Genomic DNA, 21,291 nt, shown 5'->3' with positions numbered 1-21,291 from the left:
AATATCTCTTATTTATAAATAATTAATTTAGCCCATCTTGCCTAGACAAAAGGTCCCTTGAAAGGCCTTTCCGCAAAAAGGGGTTTCTGACCGTGCTTGACATTTGGTCGGGCTTTTCAAAAAGTAAACAAACTATCGAACTGCAATATCCTTCGTCTTTTATTCGGAACGAATTCGCTCTGATATTGTTATCGTTTGGAGCTAGCATGAACGGCGCGTCGCAACAAATAAATGGTTCATCGGACAGTCATCACATTCGTCAGCGATATTGCCAAAACCGTCCATTATACCGTCGATCCCGCCAGCTAACTGCCGTCCGTGTGTATTCCGTAGCGAACGAATCGCGCCATCTACTAATATTCGGTGTTCCGCAAATAAATTTGCTACGTGAGTTACGGCAAGAGTTGGTCCGTTTCGGTGCATTGGAAACTATCTGCAACATTACGGACGTTTGGCAACGGGAGCATGAAGGTTCGGACGAGCTATTGCTCGAACCGTTTACGGATGTGTTTCACGTGTGCTTCGCAAAGCTAGAGAAAGCCCGGCAAGCGAAGAAGTTACTGGATGCACGCAATTTTTACGGTGGAATACTACACATTTCTTACGCGCCGGAACGAGAAAGCGTTGCAGAAGTAAAGGCTAAATTGAATCAGCGGAGGTCGGAGGTGCGCTACAGAACAAAACTCGAACAACGAAAACCATCCCACACTGGTGTTGGTGTCGACCAGCAAATAGCTTCTATTCCAACTACTAAGAAGAGTGCTAAAAAGGGTCGATGAGTTTCACACGGTGATGGTAGTAGTGTTGATCTGTCAGGACATCCATAACAATTCCAAAGTGGCGGTCATTGCTGTGCGTCGAAAGCAGTTCCACCTTCCGTGTGTGATTGGAGCAAGAAAATGATAATCCCGAAGGAGGTAAGTTTGAATACAAGGATACAAAACGATGTGATTTGTACAACAGTCATTAATTGCTTTCTTCTGAATCAGGTGCAGTGTAGAACCTGCCTGCAGGTTTTCTGCTGCGCCAAGTGCAGGCAGAAGCACGAAGATGGAAACCATCAGGAAGACGCCATGTTACGTAAAATTTGCTACATATGCAATGATAGACCGTTCCCGTTACGGAAGGACACCAAAATCACTCCGAACAATTTGCTCATTGTGCACATATTGAAGGAACATCTGCCACTGGAATGCAATCGATGTCGAAAGGTTAGTAGAACTTCGTGGTCATAGGCCAGTAAAGCAGAGTAATTTAAGCAGTAAGGACGCCTTCCTAAGGAGGATTAATGGCTGTGGACACCACTTTTCCCGTTGCAGGTTTTCTATTCATTGGCCGACTTTCAGAACAAAAACAAATGTTTCTTGTTTTGCGAGAATGCCTCAGAAAAGCAAGACGAGTGCCATCTCGAAAGCACCAGAACCGTTGACACAGGTGCCTTGGTCCCAACAACTGGTGATGAAAATAAAGAAAACATTAGAACCGACCAATCGGACGACCGTACGGATATGGTAAAAACTCGCGCACGAAGAAAGAGTAGTCTTGTGCCGGGCGATTTTGCCGAGCCGGCCAATAAAATTGACGAGGTTGACGAAGCATTGCTAACCCCACTGACAAAGATCAATCTGCGTTGGAAACGAAAAAGCCGCCAAAGCTTCGAAAGCATGCTCTCCATGACGAACAATACATCTGAGGTGAATGCTTCCGGGATGCTACGGATGGATGGACCGGGTGGAGCCGGTTCGAGGAAGTTGGTTCGTACCACCTCAACACCCATGTACCAGTGGCAACTAATGCCGACGGGACCGAAGCAACCGAATGAATCCTACTCGGCCACGTTGGGTCAGATGTCAAGCATTCACTGTAGCAGTGGCAGCGAAACGGACAGCCGTACGGAAGATATCGGTGCATCACCCTTGGTACCGAACGAACTGGACAAGGTGCGGGCCATCATACGCAATCGCTCGAAAGCGGTCGCGACACCGCTACGGCAGGTGATGTCGAAGAGCATACAGCGCGCCATTGCACAGCATACCGGGGTGGGCAGCGTATACTCGAAGATGCTCCAACCGGGCACTCAGCGTAAAATGAGCTTCAACTCAACGATGAGCAGCGGTATGAACAGTATGATCGCGTCGCCGGCAAAAGATCCACTCGATCTACGTACTACGCCGGCGCTGAAGCGAACAGGCAGTGGAATGGCGGCTCGATCGATCCAGGCTCAACGCATGGTACGATCGGGTGATCCGGGTCGTGAAACGGTTCAGCTAGCACTGCCCGCTACGGTCGGAGAAGCGGTCCATGGGAATTCCGTTCTAAATCAGAATTCAACCGAAGGCTCCGAGTACTACGAAACGCATCGCGATATGGAATCACTGCAAGCGAACGCATTGGTAGAGCTGGAAAATCGGGACAATCGGCTCATTCTACACTCCGCCGATAGCTATCCGGTTACACCAAAACCGAGCGGGACAGCATTGAAGAAAGTGATTTCCTTCCAAGCGCTTCACGAGATGAAAAAGAAAGAGGACGAACAAAACGATTCGACCGACGACATCTGGGGCACACCATGCGGTGGTATTCCAGCCCGCAGCTACAGTTGTTCTGCCGTTGGACTTGGCGACACGTTCAAAGCCTACGATGCGTCGGTCGAGGATGCGGAAGACGAATCCGGAACGGACGATGTGTTTTATCCGGCACCAGTAAAGGGACGTCCCAACATACGGGAAGGCAAATGTTTCCCGGATGAACTGCACACGAAGTGCGAGAGCAAAGAAAAGTCACAGGAAGTAATCAGCACTGGCAGCAGCAAACTGTGGTCGATCGTGTCGAACGTCATTCGTTTAGCATCGCGCAGTGACATACAGGAAGAACATAGCGCCACCGTTGGCAGGTCGAATTCGGCTTCAGCGACCACTACGAGTACGGGCGGTGGTGGACTAATACAGCGGGCTGCGTCTTTTGCAGATTATCTTAAGCACCGTTACACCCGATCGGACGGTGGTATAACGCGCACGTCATCCTCCGGTTCGGATGAATATCGCCTGTCGTATGTCGGTAAAAAGCGGCGTCGTGTAACGTCTACCAAAACTCAGCCATACGTGCCGGCGATGGTTGCGGAATCGTTACCGGATTCAAAGCTGCAGTACAGTCCGGTCGCAAAACGGAAGCGCATCCAGAGCCGCCAACCGATTCATCGGTTGCGCAACGCGAGCAGCGAAAGCGCAGGCAGTGAAAATGGCCCCACCGGGAGGTAGTACGACCAGGCGACAGACCAGAGTGACCGTATATAATTTTGTACATGATTGGTTTATTGTTTTTTATTTTTTATTTCTATGATCTGTATTACATTTAGGGAAGATTGTTATATGTGCGCCATTAGATGGAAAAGGACGAAGAAAAAAAATATAATTTTTGAATGTCGTAACACATTCGCGTTTTGTTTTAGTAGTTTTATTTTCGTGTGACATTTGCCAACCAACCCTAGTGGACATCTTGCCACGATAAAGAACTAGACAATATATTTAGTACATGAGTATGCTTCTAATGCGAATAAATAGAGATTCGGAGTCACAAAAGACAATACAATATTTTGCCCCTGTACTTTCGGTACGACGATTATGAAATAAAACGGAAGACATTAAACTGGACCATAAAATTTCTGCTGGGAACCAACAACAATCTAGATCAAATGGGGCGGTGGTCCACAAGCAAGACTTTCCGATGAGCCAAGTGCCAGTGATGTTAGGATTGTACGTCGACCCGGATGAACGCCAAGATTTTCCCAGTTGATCCACGACAGTCGTGCCGTTAAATCTAACCATAAAACAAACCGGAATGTAATGTAAGATGGTGATTAAAGGGAAAACATCCACCGAGCACTTACCACTCGTGTTCCAGTGGGCTCGATCCGCTTTAATTTCACCCCGGAGACACTTTTCCACGTACGTCAGGGGGTCGTAATCCGCCTCGAGGACTTCACGCAGTAACGCAATGTAGGCGATCGCTAGCCGCAGCGTATCGATTTTGCTGAGCCGTTTCTCGTACGGAAACGTTGGCACGTGAACACGCAGCTCATCGAACGCCGAATTAATGCTGCTGTTGGGAGCGAAAAGGTGGAAACAATACAGGAACCTTCAATAAGCAAAATAATCCTTGGGAAGACGTTTCGCTGTCCGCTATCGGTCAGCGGATACATACCCATTCGGTGCTGAACGCATCATTCGTTTGCGCTCACGAACATTTGTTTGCTGACGTTGTATTTTGTACGGTGGTGGATTGTACGGATGGTTCCCCATCGTCGTCGACAGGGACGGACTGGGCGGTGTCGATGAGTCCAGACAGTCTGTGAAAACGGGATGGAAATTCTAATTATTCTTTAAATCGAATCGTACCGCGATATATTTCCATTTTCGACAAACGTTCTTCTAAAGGCTAATCGTCAAAGAAACGCCGAAGGTTTTTCCGGATCTTTCACGAAGGTGTTAAACCGCTGCACGTGGGGTGGTATTTTAATGATTGCATTAAAGCTTCAATCTAGTTCGGTATGCACTTCAAGGTGAATGCAAAATAAAATTAGCCAATAAAAATTAGTTGCATCGGCCTGTGTGGGACGCTGTGCGTGACTTTGTACGATAGTGTTTCGATTCGATGCACCGTATGAGTATGATAAGTGGTTTCATTACGCATGCTTCGGCTTCTTCTATGCGGAAGAAAGACATCCCCTCAACGCCAGGATGAGGGGCCATTTTGTAACCTTCTTTCTAGTTGATAAACTTCCTGAAGGGTTCATTTGAAAAGTTACAATGATCTATTATGAAGGACAAATAATAATCTGCTGCGATTAGTCTGTTAGACAGAAATATCCTTAGAGAAGTATAATTATCTCTGAGGATGCCTTAATGTCCTTAATGAGCCATGTTGTAAGATGATAACGAACTTGGCCCTTCAAGACCGTCTTCTGACCCCTAAACGAAGAAGCGATTCAATGCTTAAATGCACCAACCTTGGAAAGGGGGCCTCGCTTACCTGTGTGATGCAAGTACTGATGCTGCATCTGCCGTATGCTGTTGGGGTTCAACCGCAAGTTGGGTGCATTATTGGTGTGGCTGCTGTGTCCAACATTGTTGCTACTGCCTGCACCATTTCCATTTCCAGGCGCCGTGTTTAGCTGATGGTGCTGTGCATATACGCACGATGGTAGATCTGCCATGAGTTCATCATCGAAGCTGTGAAATCCGATGCCACTGTACGACGACCCATTTGGAGTGTTGTACGCAAGCACATCCATTTGCAGCAGTAGAAATAGAAAATCGAGTTGACCAGTTTAAGCACCACAAGGTTCTCACGTTCTATTATTAATAATATTATCCAGACAGGGAGACGGGACACACGAATCACGTAAAAGCACAGAGATGCTCAGAGGCACACACAATCCAACAGTGGACACCGATTAAGAGTAAGAATTGCACGGGATGTCACGATGTAATGGAACTCATAGGGTTTTTCGTTCTTCTTGGGAAAGATGGAAATGGTGGCAAGGATCACAGCAATAACCTCAATGGTGGTGATGAGGAAGAATCCGGTAACTGAGAGCGACAAATTTTATCCATCCTTCGAAACTCGACACACTTTAAGTTACACCAACTTTTGCTTCCTTCGAATTTAAGTAATGCTTCCACAAAACGAATCCCTTGCTGGTTTCACTGCTGGTACTGTCTCTCCGACGGCAGAACGAAACTACAACGCATATCCTGGACCTGCTAGACTCTTATATAGGTTCCAAGGATGCTGGCCCGGGGGTGCATCTTCCTGTTCAAAGGTGCAACCAAATGTGCGCATGTCCTTTGTGCGTTACTCCTCCCATCGTGACATAGGGGAAAAGCAGGACCAAAATGCAATGGCCGCCGGCATACAGTGGAAGGAACCGAGACCGGTTCGTCTTCTGCTATAAGTTTTTGTAACCTTAAAGCGATTTATCTGAGGCAGGATTCAAGCATTTTAAAGTTTGTTTGTTTTAGTCCATAATTTTTTCATTTAACTTTCGTTTTTTTTTTATTAATCAACAATCAATAAGTACTATCCATAGTTGTGTGGTATGATGTTTGTATTTACATTTCAATACGCCACGGTTTGAATAATGTTGTCAATATTTCTCATCTGCCGGATATCTCGCTTATGAAACGTTCAATATTGATCATGCAATTCAAATAACTGCGGGTGCAATGTCTTGGAAGAACGTTTTTTTCTCGCTATTTTTATTGATTGCAAAAGACAAAAGTAACCGGAATAGCAATGTGGAAAAAAGTAAACTAAGCAATTTCATTAAATGCAGTATTTCTCCTTTACATGATAAGCAAACAAAATGAAAATGTAAAATTAGGCAAGTAAGATGAATACAAAATAAAAGGATTTTCCAAGTAAGACAGCATAATATTAAAAAAATGTAATGTAAATTGCATATGAAAATAAAACAACGAAGAATTGAGACAAACAAATATAGTTAAAAGTATCATAACACTACCGTTTCTAACAAACGCATGCTGAAAATTCCCGCGTTCCCAGAGAAATCCCTTTCTTAATTACTCCACATAAGAATCCATAATTGTAGCATTTTAGATGACTAATCATCGTTTAAGAATGGAATTTCAATCATTAATCCAATATAGAGAATGATCCGTTGCTCCAATCTGTTTGATCGACCGGGATTCCCATCCGAAAGAACCGGGTGTCAAGCCTTCCTTAAGTCGAGAGTATCGAGCTTTCTCGGTGGGACGGCCGAGGCACAACACATGCATGTACCCCGAAGCTCGCGTCGTCTGTACGGTGGCCCGGCGTAGATTAGCTGTGCGTGCGGTTTGGCTCGCGCATCGTCCGTCACTCGTGACGTCAGAGGTGCGCTCGAGCGGCAAAGCTGGTTTAAAAGCGTTCGGGCCCACAGATCGCACGTTCAGTCGATCGGTGTACGTTTGGCCGCCACCTAAGCACAGTAAAAGCGGGGGCCCATCTCGATTTTCCAGGTGCTTGTATGGTGCTTCACTGCCTTGGTTCGTAGTCCGTCGTGGTGCGCTGTAGACGACTAGAGGAAAGTGAAGTGACGAAGGAACTGCCGCCAAAAAGGTGAAACAGATGCACGTGGTTGGCGTGAAGAAAGGAAAAGTGTAACAATCTGTTCAGCGTTTTGTAAACGACAACGAAACAAAAAAAGTAATCTGAAATATCTTCCAGTGGGGAACCCATCATCAACGTTGTTCTTATGGAGTGTAGTGCCTGGTAGATAAAAAAGTCCTCTCGTGATAACGGTGTCGTCTAATTTCAATCTATTTGTTTTTGTATCAAGCGGGTAGTTAGTTGCCTTGATAAGTGACAAGTTTTGTTGTAGCCGACAATTGTGAGTGTTTTGTTGGGTTTTTGCTTTTTGTTATCACGGCATCATCCAGTCGTGGAACGTGTGGAAGCTGGTGGCAGAACTGTTCTCACACGTCGTTATTGGAGAACGGTTGATAACGATTGATCATCGATTGCCTGTAAGTGTTGGAAGTGTGTTTAAAAGTTCTTTGTTACTATTTGTTATATTTGAAGAAATGTAGCGTGTGTTTGCATACGTGCGGTTTGTAAATCATGTTTAGATAAAATTCAGAAGCTATATTGAACACTCTATTGTGTGGCATTTGCTGTGGGTTTTAATTCTGTGGAGTGTTTCCACATGATACACGTGTTAATTATAAGAATCATACAAGAAGTTATCATATCATAGAAACTTAAAAATAAACAACGTGCCTTTTGACTCTTCCGAACATACAAATTAATTTTGATGATGCAAAAAAAAAGCTTTGCAAAAATTCGTTTCTTCATTAATATTTATCTTAGCTAGTCACTTCATTCAGACCACCATCCATACAAACCGGAAAGATTGGGCCTGAATAGTCGTTGCTTAAATTTCGATCACCAATCTTATCCATTCTCCCTTGCCGGTAGCTGTTAACCACACACCGTAACCGAAACCGTACGGCAAGCAAGCAAGTTCGTGGTGCCACTGTGGGATTTTTAATGGATTAATAAAAGTGTACGCGGATCCATCACAGGACGGAAGTTGTTGCAAAATTTGTGAATTGTGGCAAACGATTGTGGTGTTTGATTTCCGTGCAACAGGAAGTAATGGCGACATGAAATAGTTCCCACTCTTTTGTAACGTTCTATTTCAGTTCTTTTGAAAAATATTATTTTCTGATGATAAATTAGTTTCGCTAAAACTTCCTTATATTTCGTGTATACTTTAGTACTCTTAGTTTGCATGTAGCAGTTAAAATATTGAGGTCAATTTCGAGCAATAAGATGGGACATAAAAACCCCTAAATGAAACTTAAATCGTGTTTGATCGATCCATCGATCGATCGTCTAAAATTTGGCAAACTATAACCATAAAAACCTTACCCTACTAAAACTAGATATCGAGACAAAAGAATAACATTTGCTTGTCCTCTTCTTCATTATGTGTCCACTTTCCAAAGCTATGCTTACAGACAAACCAAACAAACCGTCAGGTAGATGTGCTCCAAAAATCAATAAAAGAAGCAAGCTGAACAAAGTGTCAGAGCTACAATGTTTCGAAATGTGAACTAATTTGGTTGAAGTTGAATAGTGAGAGTGAGAGGCCCTGCCTATTAACGATTATCCGCGCTGATGAAGGTTGATAGTGGGACAACGGTTTTTTCGGAACGAGAGGAAGGTCGTCCATTGCTTAGCCAAGCAACGAAATATTGTTTGGGGTCTAATAAATTTATAGGGGTGAAGCCCTTCAAAATTAACTCGCATGCATAGCAATATGTATGTTATCATCTAAATGTCTGCAAAAAAGCATCATCATGATACGAGAAATTCAGGAGCTGCCACAGAAGCTTACCGTAATGGCTCCATCAAAAGCGCCGAGAGGTGCGATCTGAAAGAATTTCAATGATAACAGCTTCGGCCACAAAAGGGGTGGCCACTAATGGTTTAGCGGTAAACATGACCATTACATCTTTCAAGGTTCATAAATTGTGTTCACGCGTTCGAAAATAAACAGCGGAACTGGAAGCGGTAACTCAATTACTGGGCTTTTTTTTGTAATGAAGTAAAGTAATGGATCCAGTTTCATTTTTTAAAATGTGAAATGGGTTTTAAATGATAACTTACCAGGAGCTACTGTCCTTCTGTAGTTACACATCCAGTTATCGGATGGAATCTGGCTGGAGAGCGTGAGGCTCTCACATTCACCCAGATCCATCCCGTGACTCTACTGGCCGATATGTATAGTTGTACTGCAACCACTAGGTCAAGTACCCGGAGAAGGCTAAACTTCATTTAAGCATCGTTATGCAATCTTGGGTAATTGTATGTCAAATAGCATGAGCCCAATGTGGACGCCTGACACCTGAATGGTGTAAAATGGTTTGCAATAGATAGATGATGATAGATCGTGTTCGGATGGGTTTGGATGCAAACCGGTGAAGGCTAACCGGAGTGGCTTCCAACGAGTAACTTCCCAAAGATATGCTAATGATGTTCTAGTATAAGATCTATCTTATATCTGCCATTGCAAACATTAATTCTCTTTGCATGTGGATACAATCATTAATACACAGAAACCAAAGCATCCGTCGTTAACGATCTCATCAGACATCTACATGTAATCTATTCTACATTTTTGTCACCCTGCTCACTGCGATCTTCGTTTATCGCAGATTGTTTGGTAATGTTGCAGGGATGTTGTTAAACAATAAAAGTTCCCTATCTTCTTGGGCAGAGCTGTTATCAGTCTGTCCACGTGTTAATGAATCTCGTTTCAGCGTGAATGGAAGTACATAAGAAGATGAGTAAGCACAATTGTTACCACGTCTGTGATCACCTTACATTAACAGCGAAAGTAAAAACGTTCTCCACACGGGTGCGTAGCTCCACACGCTATTGCTTGAGGATCGTGAGAATAGACATGATCGGCATGATCGAATGGGTTGTGTAGGATTTTATGCAAATCGTGTTTAACATTGATTTCTTCACTCAATTAGCGGATGCATGTATACATTTCGCACATGAAACAAAGATGAAAGTTTTGCCCGCGTTTCATCATAGTTTTTTCGCTTCAAACACTAATTCATGACGCTTATCTTCCACAGACATTACTGGACGCTCGTCAGTAGCACATGGCAAGAGAGCTGACGATGTGACACATGCAAAGTGGTGAATGGCTAGTCAAAGAGAAGAGAACTGTCCCGTAAAGATAACAGCACCAACAACCCCAAACGGAACCATGCAGATCAGCGATAGTGTGTCAACAGCCGTACATTGGCGTGGAATGCTATCCTTACGCTTAGTAACTGCCTCCATCACGGTCATTTTGTTGCTGATGGTTCAAACCGGTCATTCGCAAAGTGTCATCGCAGGTAAGCGCTATAGAATGATAATGAATACATTATGGTGTTGATACCGTAGGCAATTAAAACTCTCGAATACCTCTTCAGGACCTCGAGCGATTCTTCCGATCACAAAGAGTGTCAGCAAAGAGAACCGTTAACAAAAATTTTGACTTCACCTGACCTGATGCATAAAATAAACAAAGACTCGCATCACGCATTTCGAGTTCTGTGGGGTTTACCAGTCGCTTTTGGCGATCGAAAATAACCCGGAAGATCATCTTCCAAGCAACCAATCCTATGGAAACTGGTTTTTCGTTGGTTGTGTGGTTTTGTGGTGACGCTTGACGAATAAAACTGTGTGACTTTGGTATCTACCTATTAGCACTAGAATCGCGAAAGAAGGGAGGGATTTTTTTAGGGAATCAATCTTTACAAAAGGGAATTCCACGGATAAATGAAGTGGAATGCAAGTCATCTTACTTTGCTAATGTGCAAACCATTATATTTGATGAATAATCAAAGTTATTAGACACTTCGTTCGTTCTTTTAGCCATTTATCATGTTAGGGATAATTGAATAAATTCTCCATTCTTTTAGGTCATCCTCATCCCAAAACACGTTGTTCGATCGCTTCACATAGCTTAGCGGAATTTCGTGTCTTAATCTCTGCTGCAAACCAGTTCCATCTGGACACTGTTAAGGGCCCGGTTCCCGGTTTTACCAATATAGCGGTGTCTAGTTTACGCACCTGCTCAATAATCCAAACGCGGCTTGCATCATTCTACCTATAACAGGGCGCATAGAATCGGGACATAACCCTCTTTTTATACAGTACAAGCTGCAAAGCTTGAAAGTGGCGCGCTTGGCGCGTGTTAACGGTAGCGATCTCCACGTTCTTGGACATTCCAACGCGTGACATGAACTGCTCCGTCACAGATCGTTGATCGCGTGAGGCAGTGAAACCCTTTTATGATTCACGCTGCCAACAGCACGGTATGCCGACGGTTGACTACGATCGGGAAGTAAACCGATAGAAAAGGGTTTTGTGTATGTGTGGTTAATACGCACACTCCTATTAGTGTCGATATTTAATAGGTGATTCGATGGGCGGCAATTAATTTGGACATTGAGGTGCCACCGTTGCTGGATTCGTTCGAAATCGATTGCAACTGATGTGAGTTTTTCTTTGATTTCTCCTACTTGTCCATGCGGCACGAACTGGAACGAGTACGTTTCGCAACGAGAAGTGGTTCTTCACTTTAGCATTACCAACTCACAGGGTTCCACCATTCACGGATATCCTAGTGCGCGCTAATCAGAATGTGTTACCGGTCTCCATCCGGTATTCGGTGGCCATTCACTTTTGTTGTACGGGTTGGTATATTCTATCGAATCGGATGACAGCATTGAGTAGTTATAATTTTTAATTGAAACAAAATTGTATACCGTTTTGCAGGGACGGTACAGTCAGCCGGAATTAAATGCCAATCTAGTTGCGCTTTTAAGAACTAGACCGCAGATGTAAATGTATCGTAAATTTATGCGACAGCTAAATAAATGCGCGAATGTTCAGTTCCCTCGAGCACCGATGGTTCGTTTGATTTTAGCTTTTGACCGGATCTTCACGGTTCGATTTATGACGGAATGGGTCATTTCTATTCTCAGGTGTCTTTTTTTTGCCTCTTTGCCACAGGCTCCATTCGTCTTGCGAGACGAGAACAATAATCGTAAAACAGTTTTATGATTAATGAATGATTCCCAGTCTCAATTAATGTGCCGGTACCCAAAGGAAGCCTCATTAGCAGCTCAAATCGGCCATGGGGTAATTGAGAAGGTTAGGAGTTCGGTTCAGAACTAGCATCAGCACCACTTTGTACACGGTGGGCCACAGACGAGGTCCACGGTCAAGGTCGGAGTCTTTGGAGAGGTTTCGCCTCTTTGGACGATCACGTATGCTTGGCTCGGCACCTATGCAACGTGCGTTTTGAACGTTCGGTTTCACGTTCACACGCAACCGTCGATCAACAGGTTGCGATAATGGCGGTGGTGTGGAAGAGACTTGATCGTGTGAACTTACATAACATAGGGGAGATCGTTTGCCAATTCATTCACCATTAGTAGCAATCTAGCGTTATCGGCTATTGCTTCAGGTTTGCTTTGTTTCTTGACGATCGGCAATTTTAGACAGAACACCTACGCGATTAGCAAACACCTCCCACCTAGTGAGAGATTAGTATGCCTCTGTCAATTTTAGTGCACTCGTATGCTTTATACCCATTATCAGTGCCCATCAATCGGATGCATTAATAAGAAGCTAAGGTGTTCGGGAACAATGAGAAAGATAATTGATTTTGGAGTGGAACTTGTAGCATGACAGATGGAGAAATAATTGTTGGAATAGATTCAGTTTATGATTGGGTTGAGCTTCTAGTTGAGATTTGTTGACACACATTGGAAAAAGAAGCTTTTTCACCTTTGTAATTGCCATTTCTTTTTGGAAGACTATTGGGACTACAAACCCTCCAAAAACTCCCATCGAAAACTAATCACATTTGCTTTGTGGACAACTTTGTATCGATCTACGGTATAATTAGTTGCAGGAACGCGACCAGAACCCATAACCGGTGTTTAATAGCCGTAAGAGGCGATGATGTGTCGCACGTTGCCACCTGATGCCTTCTGCGGGAGTAAAAATGCAAACAGGTGCTACTACTGTATTTCTGGTCGAGTGACACACTGATTGACGGTGTGGATGTGGAAGCTTTGCACGATGTGTGTTATTACAATTGATTTAAATTCAATCACCTGCTTCGTTCCGCTTGTTGCATCAGGTTGTGCAGTGGATGTTAATAATCCATTGCAGCCAACACAAACCTTTTGCGATGGGAGTGTGCATCAAGCCGGAGTAATTCATTCGCCGCAATGATGGATCGTGTAATGCATACTTTTTGGCTATGTTTGAGCTCCACTATGTTTCCAATGCGCTTCGGCGACCTTCGCAGGTTGGTAACATGTTCGCGAACGGACACTATAGTAGTTGCTCGTCCAAGGGAGAGCTTTAAAGCTTGCAATAAAGCAGTTGTGCACTTACCACGGAGTGTCATAAGATTGCGCGAAGGTTATGCGGAAGACAGATATTCCAAACGCCATCGCGCTGTATCATCACGTCGCATTGTTGTGAAGGTTTCCGGTGATTCGTGCCCATAAAGTTTTGATACGGTTTCATTACAATCGTTATCTTGCCCCGAATATCAAAGTACATCCTTCAAACTTCCAGTGCATGGGGTAGCTACTGTGTAATACACGGGTACCACCAGCTGTATCATCATCAGCTACTCCCGGGAGGTCATCGCTATCATTCGGATACGTTTTGTATACCACAAGCGAAACGGGCTTGATGTTGATGTGCCCTCAGCAAGTGGGACAACAGAATGCCTTGACAATGATCAGCGATTTTTAGCACTTGACATGCACGCGTTCGCGGAGACCTTTAGGGTTGAGGATGGTGGATGCAGTCGACCAATGTTTACGGATACTGTTATGAATATAAATTAGATAACCACGATGTTGTTTCGAAGGTGGACAATGTTACGCTGTCGAAAACAAAGATGCGTTATCGTAATCATCGCTTATGGTCCGAGATGTATTATTTCGTCATATGAGCACATTGCGTGATGTTTTACAGAATTTGTATCTAGAGTTACATTGCTGAAACAGAAACAAGAACAAGCTTACATTATGTCTTCTCTCTGTGATGAATGGTCGATTAATAGAGTTATTATAATTTTCCAATAATTTGCCCATTGCAGATTGTGATACGAGCAAATGTCAGCCGTTGTCGAACATTTCGGAAGTGTCGCTTGAGCCGGGACAGCGGATACGTCGCGAATTGGACCCATGCTGTGAGATTCTTCGGTTGTACTGTGACACTAATGCATGTCCACCGCCAATCGAGTTCTGCGATGAGGAACGAACTATTCGCCCCAGGAACATTGTCGGCACATGCTGTACACTGCAGCGTTGTGGTTAGTAGAATTGGTTTTTTCTTGGCCCACTATTTACTTCAAGTAAATGTAATACATTTTTTTCATTTTTGGCGAATTTCAGAGAACTTTTGTGAAGTGTATGCTGACGGTGAGATTACAACGAGATCGATCGGAGAGAAGTGGTTTAACATGGTAAACGAAACCACCTGCATGAACTATGAATGTTTGCGGAACGAAGCGAACGAAACATTCGTCAATTCCATTGGAATACAGTGTAACACCGTCTGCCCAGAGGTATGTAGCATTAGCGATCGCTGAGCCGATCACTCTTGAGATTATGGATAGTTATTAGTAACAAACTGCAACTTGTTTGCAGGGTTTTGAGCCACAGATCTCCAATCAACATTGCTGTCCTCAGTGCGTTCAGGCCCAGTGCAAGTTTGATGATCAGTTCTACCACGAGGGACAATCGTGGGCAAGTCCTGACGGGTGTCTGCTTTATCGGTGCGTTAAGGAGAGTGGCTTCCTGTCGATCAGCTCAAGCCGCAAGCAGTGTCCATCGATAGGAAATTGCCCCGATCAGTACGTGGTCGAACGTGACTGCTGCCGGGTGTGTAATTATACCGAATCAAAGATGGTACCGGGACCGACGACCGTGCCTCCAACTGAGCAGGAAGAAGGTGTAGATTTCTACGAGGAACAGAGCTACAGCAATCATCCCTGCAAGCGCGTTTGTACGCTGGGACGCAAACCGGAAACTTGCTACTACCGTTTCCGGCTCGAGTGGTATCGTACGCTTAGTAAGGCGTGCTACAACTGCCCGTACAATGCGACCGACTGCAATCGACCACATTGCATCGCAGGGGACGGTGTGCGAAGGAACGTGGCTGTCATAAATCGGATGATGCCGGGTCCGGCCATTGAGGTGTGCGAGAACGACATCATCGTGGTGGATGTGGAGAATCATTTGATGGGCGAAAGCACCACTATTCACTGGCATGGTTTGCATCAACGGCGCACACCGTACATGGATGGTGTTCCACACGTTTCGCAGTGTCCCATCAGTCCCGGGACGACTTTCCGGTACACGTTTCGGGCTGATAATCCGGGCACACACTTCTGGCACTCGCACACTGGTATGCAGCGCGGTGATGGAGCGTTTGGAGCATTGATCATTCGGAAGGATAATGACATACATGAATTGCTGTACGATCAGGACCTGTCCGAGCATGTGATTACGGTGCAGGATTGGGGTCACGAGCAGGGTGTATCGTTGTTTGCCGCACATCATCACTCGACTGGTGATAATAAACCACCCAACTTGTTGATTAATGGACGGGGCAAATATTTCCAACGTTTTGCTAAAACGACGCCTTTGACAACAACTACGACCACCACGCAAGAACCGATGTTGGACGAGAACGTTCCCGTAACGTTACAACCTGAAATGATTCCTGTTGAAGAAACCGAAGAAACGACTGTTGTGGATGAGTTCCACACGACTATGGAACCGATCGAAACCACATCGGACGATGTGGAGCTGCTGCAGGGTAGTAGCAACACCAACCTGAAAACAGTGCTTCGGTCGGAAGATGTGCGTCATCGCACCAAGCGACAATCGCGCACCGTAAACTTTAATGCAGTCGTTGTTCCAGAATCGCAACACGTGCCACTGAGTGTGTTCTACGTTGACAAGGGTCGTCGCTATCGGTTCCGACTGATTAATGCCGAGTTCCTCAACTGTCCGGTGGAGTTGTCCATCGAGAACCACAACCTGACGGTGATCGCATCGGACGGATTCGGCATACAGCCGCTGGAAGATTTAGGTTCGTTCGTAAGCTACGCTGGCGAGCGGTTCGATTTCGTGGTCAAAGCGAACCAACCGATCGGGAACTATCTGATTCGTTTCCGCGGACTGATGGATTGTGATGAGCGGTTTACCTCGGCGTACCAGTTCGCTGTCTTGCGGTATCGTGGAGCACCGGAAGATACCGAGTATGTGTCGTGGCCACCGTACGACTACGAGGCACCGGGCGTCCAGCTCAACTCACTGAACCGTGGCCCGGGCGCAGAGAACGTTATTACGATCGCCGAAACAAACGCACTCGATCAGGAGGATCTGCTGCTGCTGCGCAACGAGACGGATTACAAGTTCTACGTGTACTACGACTTTTACGGCAAGGACAATCCCCACTTTCATGTACCATCGCTGTACGGTTTCCAGGATGTAATCAACAACACGAACCGGTTATATACACCGCAGCTGAATCACATCTCGATGCGTATGCCAACGGTACCGTTTTTGCCGGGCAAGGACATTCTAGACGAGAGCCAGTTTTGTAACGAGACGAGCGTGCGCGACCGGAACTGCCGGCAGGAGTTCTGTGAGTGTAGCCACGTGATCCAGATACCGCTACACGCCACAGTGGAGATGGTGATGATCGACGAGGGCTACACGTTCGATGCGAATCATCCATTTCATCTGCACGGCCATGCGTTCCGTGTGGTCGGAATGGACCGAGTCAGTCGCAACACAACTGTAGAGGACATTCGTCGCATGGATGAGGAGGGTCGGTTGCCCAGAAGGCTCAAGAAGGCTCCGATCAAGGATACGGTCACTATTCCTGATGGTGGCTATACGATCATTCGGTTCATTGCGAACAATCCCGGTAGGTTAACGTGGCGTTATTCTTCGTTTGAACATATTGCTAACGATACATGCTTCTTTCTTTCCTGCAGGCTACTGGCTATTCCACTGTCACATTGAGTTCCATGCCGAGATCGGAATGTCACTGGTGCTGAAGGTTGGTGACAGATCGGAGATGTTGCCCGCTCCCGCTAACTTCCCGACGTGTTACGACTTTAAACCGAAGCTCGGACAGCTCGGCAGCGGGACTGGGACCACCACCCTTGGACCTACCACTCTATCGTTGCTTCTAGTGGTGTCTGCTGCGGCGCAGATGTTGCACCGACTCCTGTAAGCAACAACCTGAACAAACATTTTTTTGTGATATTAGTCGCTCCCGAGCGGACTCAAGTATTTCGTTCAACCATAGTATTATTGTGCCAACTGCAGCTTCCGCGGTGGCTTAAGTTATGACTCATTCGTGTACTCCTAAGACGTTAGAATACGAAGCTCTGTTGCTTCCAAAGCATTGCCACTGTACAAACATAAGTGCTCTTACAACACAAGTGGAACAAAATAAAATCTTGATAAACGCTTGGTAAACGTTTGGTTCTTTGTCGTTTTTCTATCACACATCCAGACATGCAGACAATGAACTGGGGTAGCTTTTCCATCTGTGATTGACACGCCCATTCGCTGGTGCATTCCGGTCTATGGTTCTGATGTTACCATTCCCGTCTTATGGCTCATTCTTTGGAGGGTGATGGGTTTTCTAACGCAAACCATTAAATACGAAAATTGTTCTTCCTTTAAACGTTCGTAGCAAAATGTTAGCTTCAGCATCCCTTCAGCAGTTTTTTCCGTTCGTTCGACCAAACTCACGCTCCTGCTGCGCGATCGTCAAACATACAGGGTGCGGAAAATAGCCTTCACAAAACGAATGGTTTTGGGTGATTTTCCTTTTGCAAAAGGGCAGTTTTGCTCCATGGGGCGAGTTGATGCGAGATGCTGCAGATGATGGGTAAATCGATACCAACCAGACACACGGCACCCTTTCGATGCAAAATGGCCCGCATGCGCCCTGATAGTGGCGGGGATTGTTTTTACGCTGTTGTTTGGGCGAACAACACACACAACAACCCCCGTAAGCGTTGCAGGTGCCATTGCAGATGTATGCTGGTGCGTGGGGGTTAGTATTAGATATTGGTGAAATTTTGAACAAACGCCGCAAAGGATAATCAAACATCTTTAACGAAATTTGACTGACTAACTTGGTACTTATTAAATAAGTTTCAAATAAATTTAAACCAAGAAAAAAATAAATAAATTTAAAATTAAGGATTAATATTGGAGAGCCTAAAGGGCCTAATGGAAAGTGTATTCTATTTAAATGTTATTCTGCCAAGTCTTCAAACTCATATTCAAATTTAAGAACGCATCTTGGAATCTACAAATAAGACCACGCATAATAATAGGGAAAAAAACATTGAATAATGTTGAGGAATCATGTTTTACCCGTTTGTCTACCAGCTAAAGCACATTCTGTGTGACTTGTGGAAACAAACACACTTCTTTTATTATCCTTTCCCACGCAATTCTCGCACTGTATCCTGACGCTTCTGGCCATATTCGAAGCTTTCATGCAAACTGAATCGATTCACTTTTCCGATTCTATCCAAACTAATTTGCATTCAAATAGAACTGCGGTGATAGAAATACGGCTTATTTCCAAGCGTACACGCAGTACATCGGTTTTACAATTTCACCAGCAAAGCTAATCCACTGTGGCCAACGTGTATTCTACACAAAGCCAGCAAGGTTTTCCTTTTTTTCCCCTTTTAAACCCGGTGCCCGTCTTTGCTGCATGCCCTTTCAATCGGATGACGGCGCGAACATCATTATCAGTGGCTAAGTACACTGCCCGGGTCACATGGGACGAGAACGCGCTCGGCGGCAATGGGAAAATGCAGCAACCCAACAATTAAAACCACCAAAAACATATTGTTATGAGGCGGCAAGGGAAACAATACCGTACCGGGTGCGAGAGGAAACATTATAAATATAATATTAAATGCAAATAAAAATAAATCCTAATCCAATTGAAGCTGGTAGGAGGACGGCGGTACGTCCTTTTGCTGTGAGGGCACTTTCCGGAAATTGATTTCACACAACACAAACACACCGTGCACGGTTAAGCCGACATTGAAGGTCCAGTTTTGCAGGTACATCCGTACCAGGCCCGCACCCAGGCACCCTCCGGCAGGACGAAACGCTAGATTTTTATCGCCTCGAGCGTATAAATACAACAATTTTCCGCCAGCGGCACGGGTTCCGTCGGTTTCGGCGCGTGTTTCCCACGTGCCGGTGACGATTGGTTCGGCAATGGCGATGGTTTTGTGTGTTGCGTGTTGCGGCGTTTGGCTTCCACTTTTCACCCGATGGCTCTCAAGACCATCGTGCTAGGGAGGTTTTGGTTTGCTTTGCACTTCATTGACGATTTGTCATGTCTCTATCAAGTGAGTGTAGGGTGGTCGGAGTGTTTGGCTGATGTGAAGTGGAGAAAGCAACCATATGGAACATCCTGATAAAGGAAATGATAATCTAGTGAAGATTTTAGTTTATTTATAATTTAACATGATAATAGAGTATAAGCACGATAAAAAGAAATTTAAACAAACAAATACAAAAGAAGATTTAAATAAAGTCTAACGTTTATTGAACCTTCCATATGTATATCAAGAAGTATTGCAGAAGGTCTTCAGAGAGAAGAATGAATCTTCAGAGATTTCCAAATCTTTGCAATCTTTTGGGCATTACTCTTTCCAAAAAGTTCAATGAGCTTTACATTACAAAAAAATATGTACAAACTACTGATGTATATAATTGCACAGACTTAAGAAATGGACTAAAAGCTAGATTGACATTGTTTGTTAACTTTAAATAAATAAATAAATCTTTAAAACCAATTACTACGACCAACTTTAACCAACTAAACGAAGCAATCAGTAGCATTTATCATTTATACGATCTTCTTTTGAAAAGAGTGCAAAAGAACATAAAAAAGATTATTCAACAACAACAAAAAAATCCCGAACAACATTCCGTAAAATTAATACTTTCAACAAACACAACAGACAAAGCCCATCCTGACCGGAACTAACGCCATCCAAGAAGCTTGAGGTACGTACCTTCAGGCGATCTTCCCCATATTCCAGTCTCGCGCGTGTCGGTGTGTCGGCAGCATGAATCGCTATGCGTGCGTTCTTCACCAGTGCTATTGACGTTGCTAATTTCTTCAAGTACCCTATAATTTATCGGGGTACCTTCACGTTCAGCCTAGCGCCCTTCCTTCATCCAGCTAGAGGCAGGCGCACCACTGAGGCGTGTCGTAGGTCGCATGGAAGTGGCGGTTTCAAGTTTATGTCCATCGATTGGGTGTAGTCGGGTCGTAAGCAAGGAAGCAAAGGGTGACAATTTGCTGTAACATGGCCCTGGTTCCGGTGTTGCAGGGTGATGACGGATTTCGATATGGATATAATCGCTTCCGCTCGCCTTTAACATGTGTGTTCACCCCCGGAACCGGCAAGCGTGAAATCAAAGGGCGACCCCGCGCAATCGTATTTTGCTGAGATTTTATTTTTGTTTTGATGACTTCAATTAGTTTCGGGTTGCTGGGACAAATTGTACGAGTGTGGGAAAACGATTTAAATGAAGTTTGGAAAGACCAAAGATACATTTGAAAGAACAAATAAAAAGAAGTAACATTTTTAAATGTGTGATCGAATTAGTTATTAAGTTGGGACGGAAAGGAATTAGTTAATGTTATTCTCTAACATACAAACACCACGTTTGTTCAATGTTTACTAATTGCAATAGTCCCGTCGTTCGTTCGGAACATTTACTCCATTACTAATTAGCACTCTTAATAAAATACAGTACCAAATCCCTGCTCACACCAAACAGGATGTAATGAGGCTCAGAAATGACCGATTGGACCAGCTTGCAAAATTGTAGCAAATCAAACGATCGACCCATTAACGTCACGTCATCGAATCGATAAACGGGTGGCGCGTGCCGTGTGAATTGTTGGCGCACACCGTCCGTTTAACACGCGCAACCGATGCGACAAACAATTAATCACAATTACCCACCGCAAACCGCAGCAGTATTCACTATCTCCCAAAACTATGTAAGAGGCAATGAATCCTCTTCCATCAACGCTATCAAACGGCAATGAAACATATTTTTCCTCTCGTTCCCCGGAGTAGGGTGAGTGTTTTTTTTT

At 44.6% G+C, this 21,291-nt stretch overlaps 4 protein-coding genes across 5 annotated transcripts; 3 read left to right on the top strand and 1 right to left on the bottom strand.

Moving 5' to 3' along the window:
* Window positions 1-85: 85 nt before the first annotated feature.
* LOC125765519 (RNA-binding protein 48) lies at window positions 86-779 on the top strand. Its single transcript, XM_049430742.1, has one exon. The coding sequence runs from the start codon at window positions 207-209 to the stop codon at window positions 777-779; it is 573 nt and encodes a 190-aa protein (XP_049286699.1). The 5' UTR covers window positions 86-206.
* Window positions 780-781: 2 nt separating this feature from the next.
* On the top strand, window positions 782-3,648 carry LOC125765516 (mitosis initiation protein fs(1)Ya). Its single transcript, XM_049430737.1, has 3 exons — window positions 782-917; window positions 990-1,211; window positions 1,320-3,648. The coding sequence occupies exons 1-3, from the start codon at window positions 900-902 to the stop codon at window positions 3,255-3,257; spliced, it is 2,178 nt and encodes a 725-aa protein (XP_049286694.1). The 5' UTR covers window positions 782-899; the 3' UTR covers window positions 3,258-3,648.
* On the bottom strand, window positions 3,438-5,920 carry LOC125765518 (protein dimmed). Of its 2 annotated transcripts, none has more exons than XM_049430741.1 (5): window positions 5,557-5,920; window positions 5,029-5,246; window positions 4,201-4,345; window positions 3,887-4,095; window positions 3,438-3,816 (listed from the first exon to the last, which is right to left on the bottom strand). In XM_049430741.1, the coding sequence occupies exons 1-5, from the start codon at window positions 5,610-5,612 to the stop codon at window positions 3,683-3,685; spliced, it is 762 nt and encodes a 253-aa protein (XP_049286698.1). In that variant the 5' UTR covers window positions 5,613-5,920; the 3' UTR covers window positions 3,438-3,682. The 2 variants fall into 2 exon arrangements, with proteins under 2 accessions (XP_049286698.1, XP_049286697.1); XM_049430740.1 differs by having other exon boundaries at window positions 3,887-4,098; window positions 5,557-5,903.
* Window positions 5,921-6,953: 1,033 nt separating this feature from the next.
* On the top strand, window positions 6,954-17,602 carry LOC125766180 (uncharacterized). The gene is made up of 6 exons (XM_049431902.1): window positions 6,954-7,526; window positions 10,155-10,421; window positions 14,204-14,419; window positions 14,502-14,674; window positions 14,757-17,049; window positions 17,120-17,602. Exons 2-6 carry the CDS (start codon window positions 10,223-10,225, stop codon window positions 17,359-17,361), a joined length of 3,123 nt encoding a protein of 1,040 aa, XP_049287859.1. The 5' UTR covers window positions 6,954-7,526; window positions 10,155-10,222; the 3' UTR covers window positions 17,362-17,602.
* Window positions 17,603-21,291: the final 3,689 nt, after the last annotated feature.

This window comes from Anopheles funestus, chromosome 2RL (assembly GCF_943734845.2).
Source record: "Anopheles funestus chromosome 2RL, idAnoFuneDA-416_04, whole genome shotgun sequence".
NCBI classification, from domain to species: Eukaryota; Metazoa; Arthropoda; class Insecta; order Diptera; family Culicidae; genus Anopheles; species Anopheles funestus.
The sequence above is the reverse complement of the archived record's forward strand: the minus strand, read 5'-3'. Positions and strand labels throughout refer to the sequence as shown.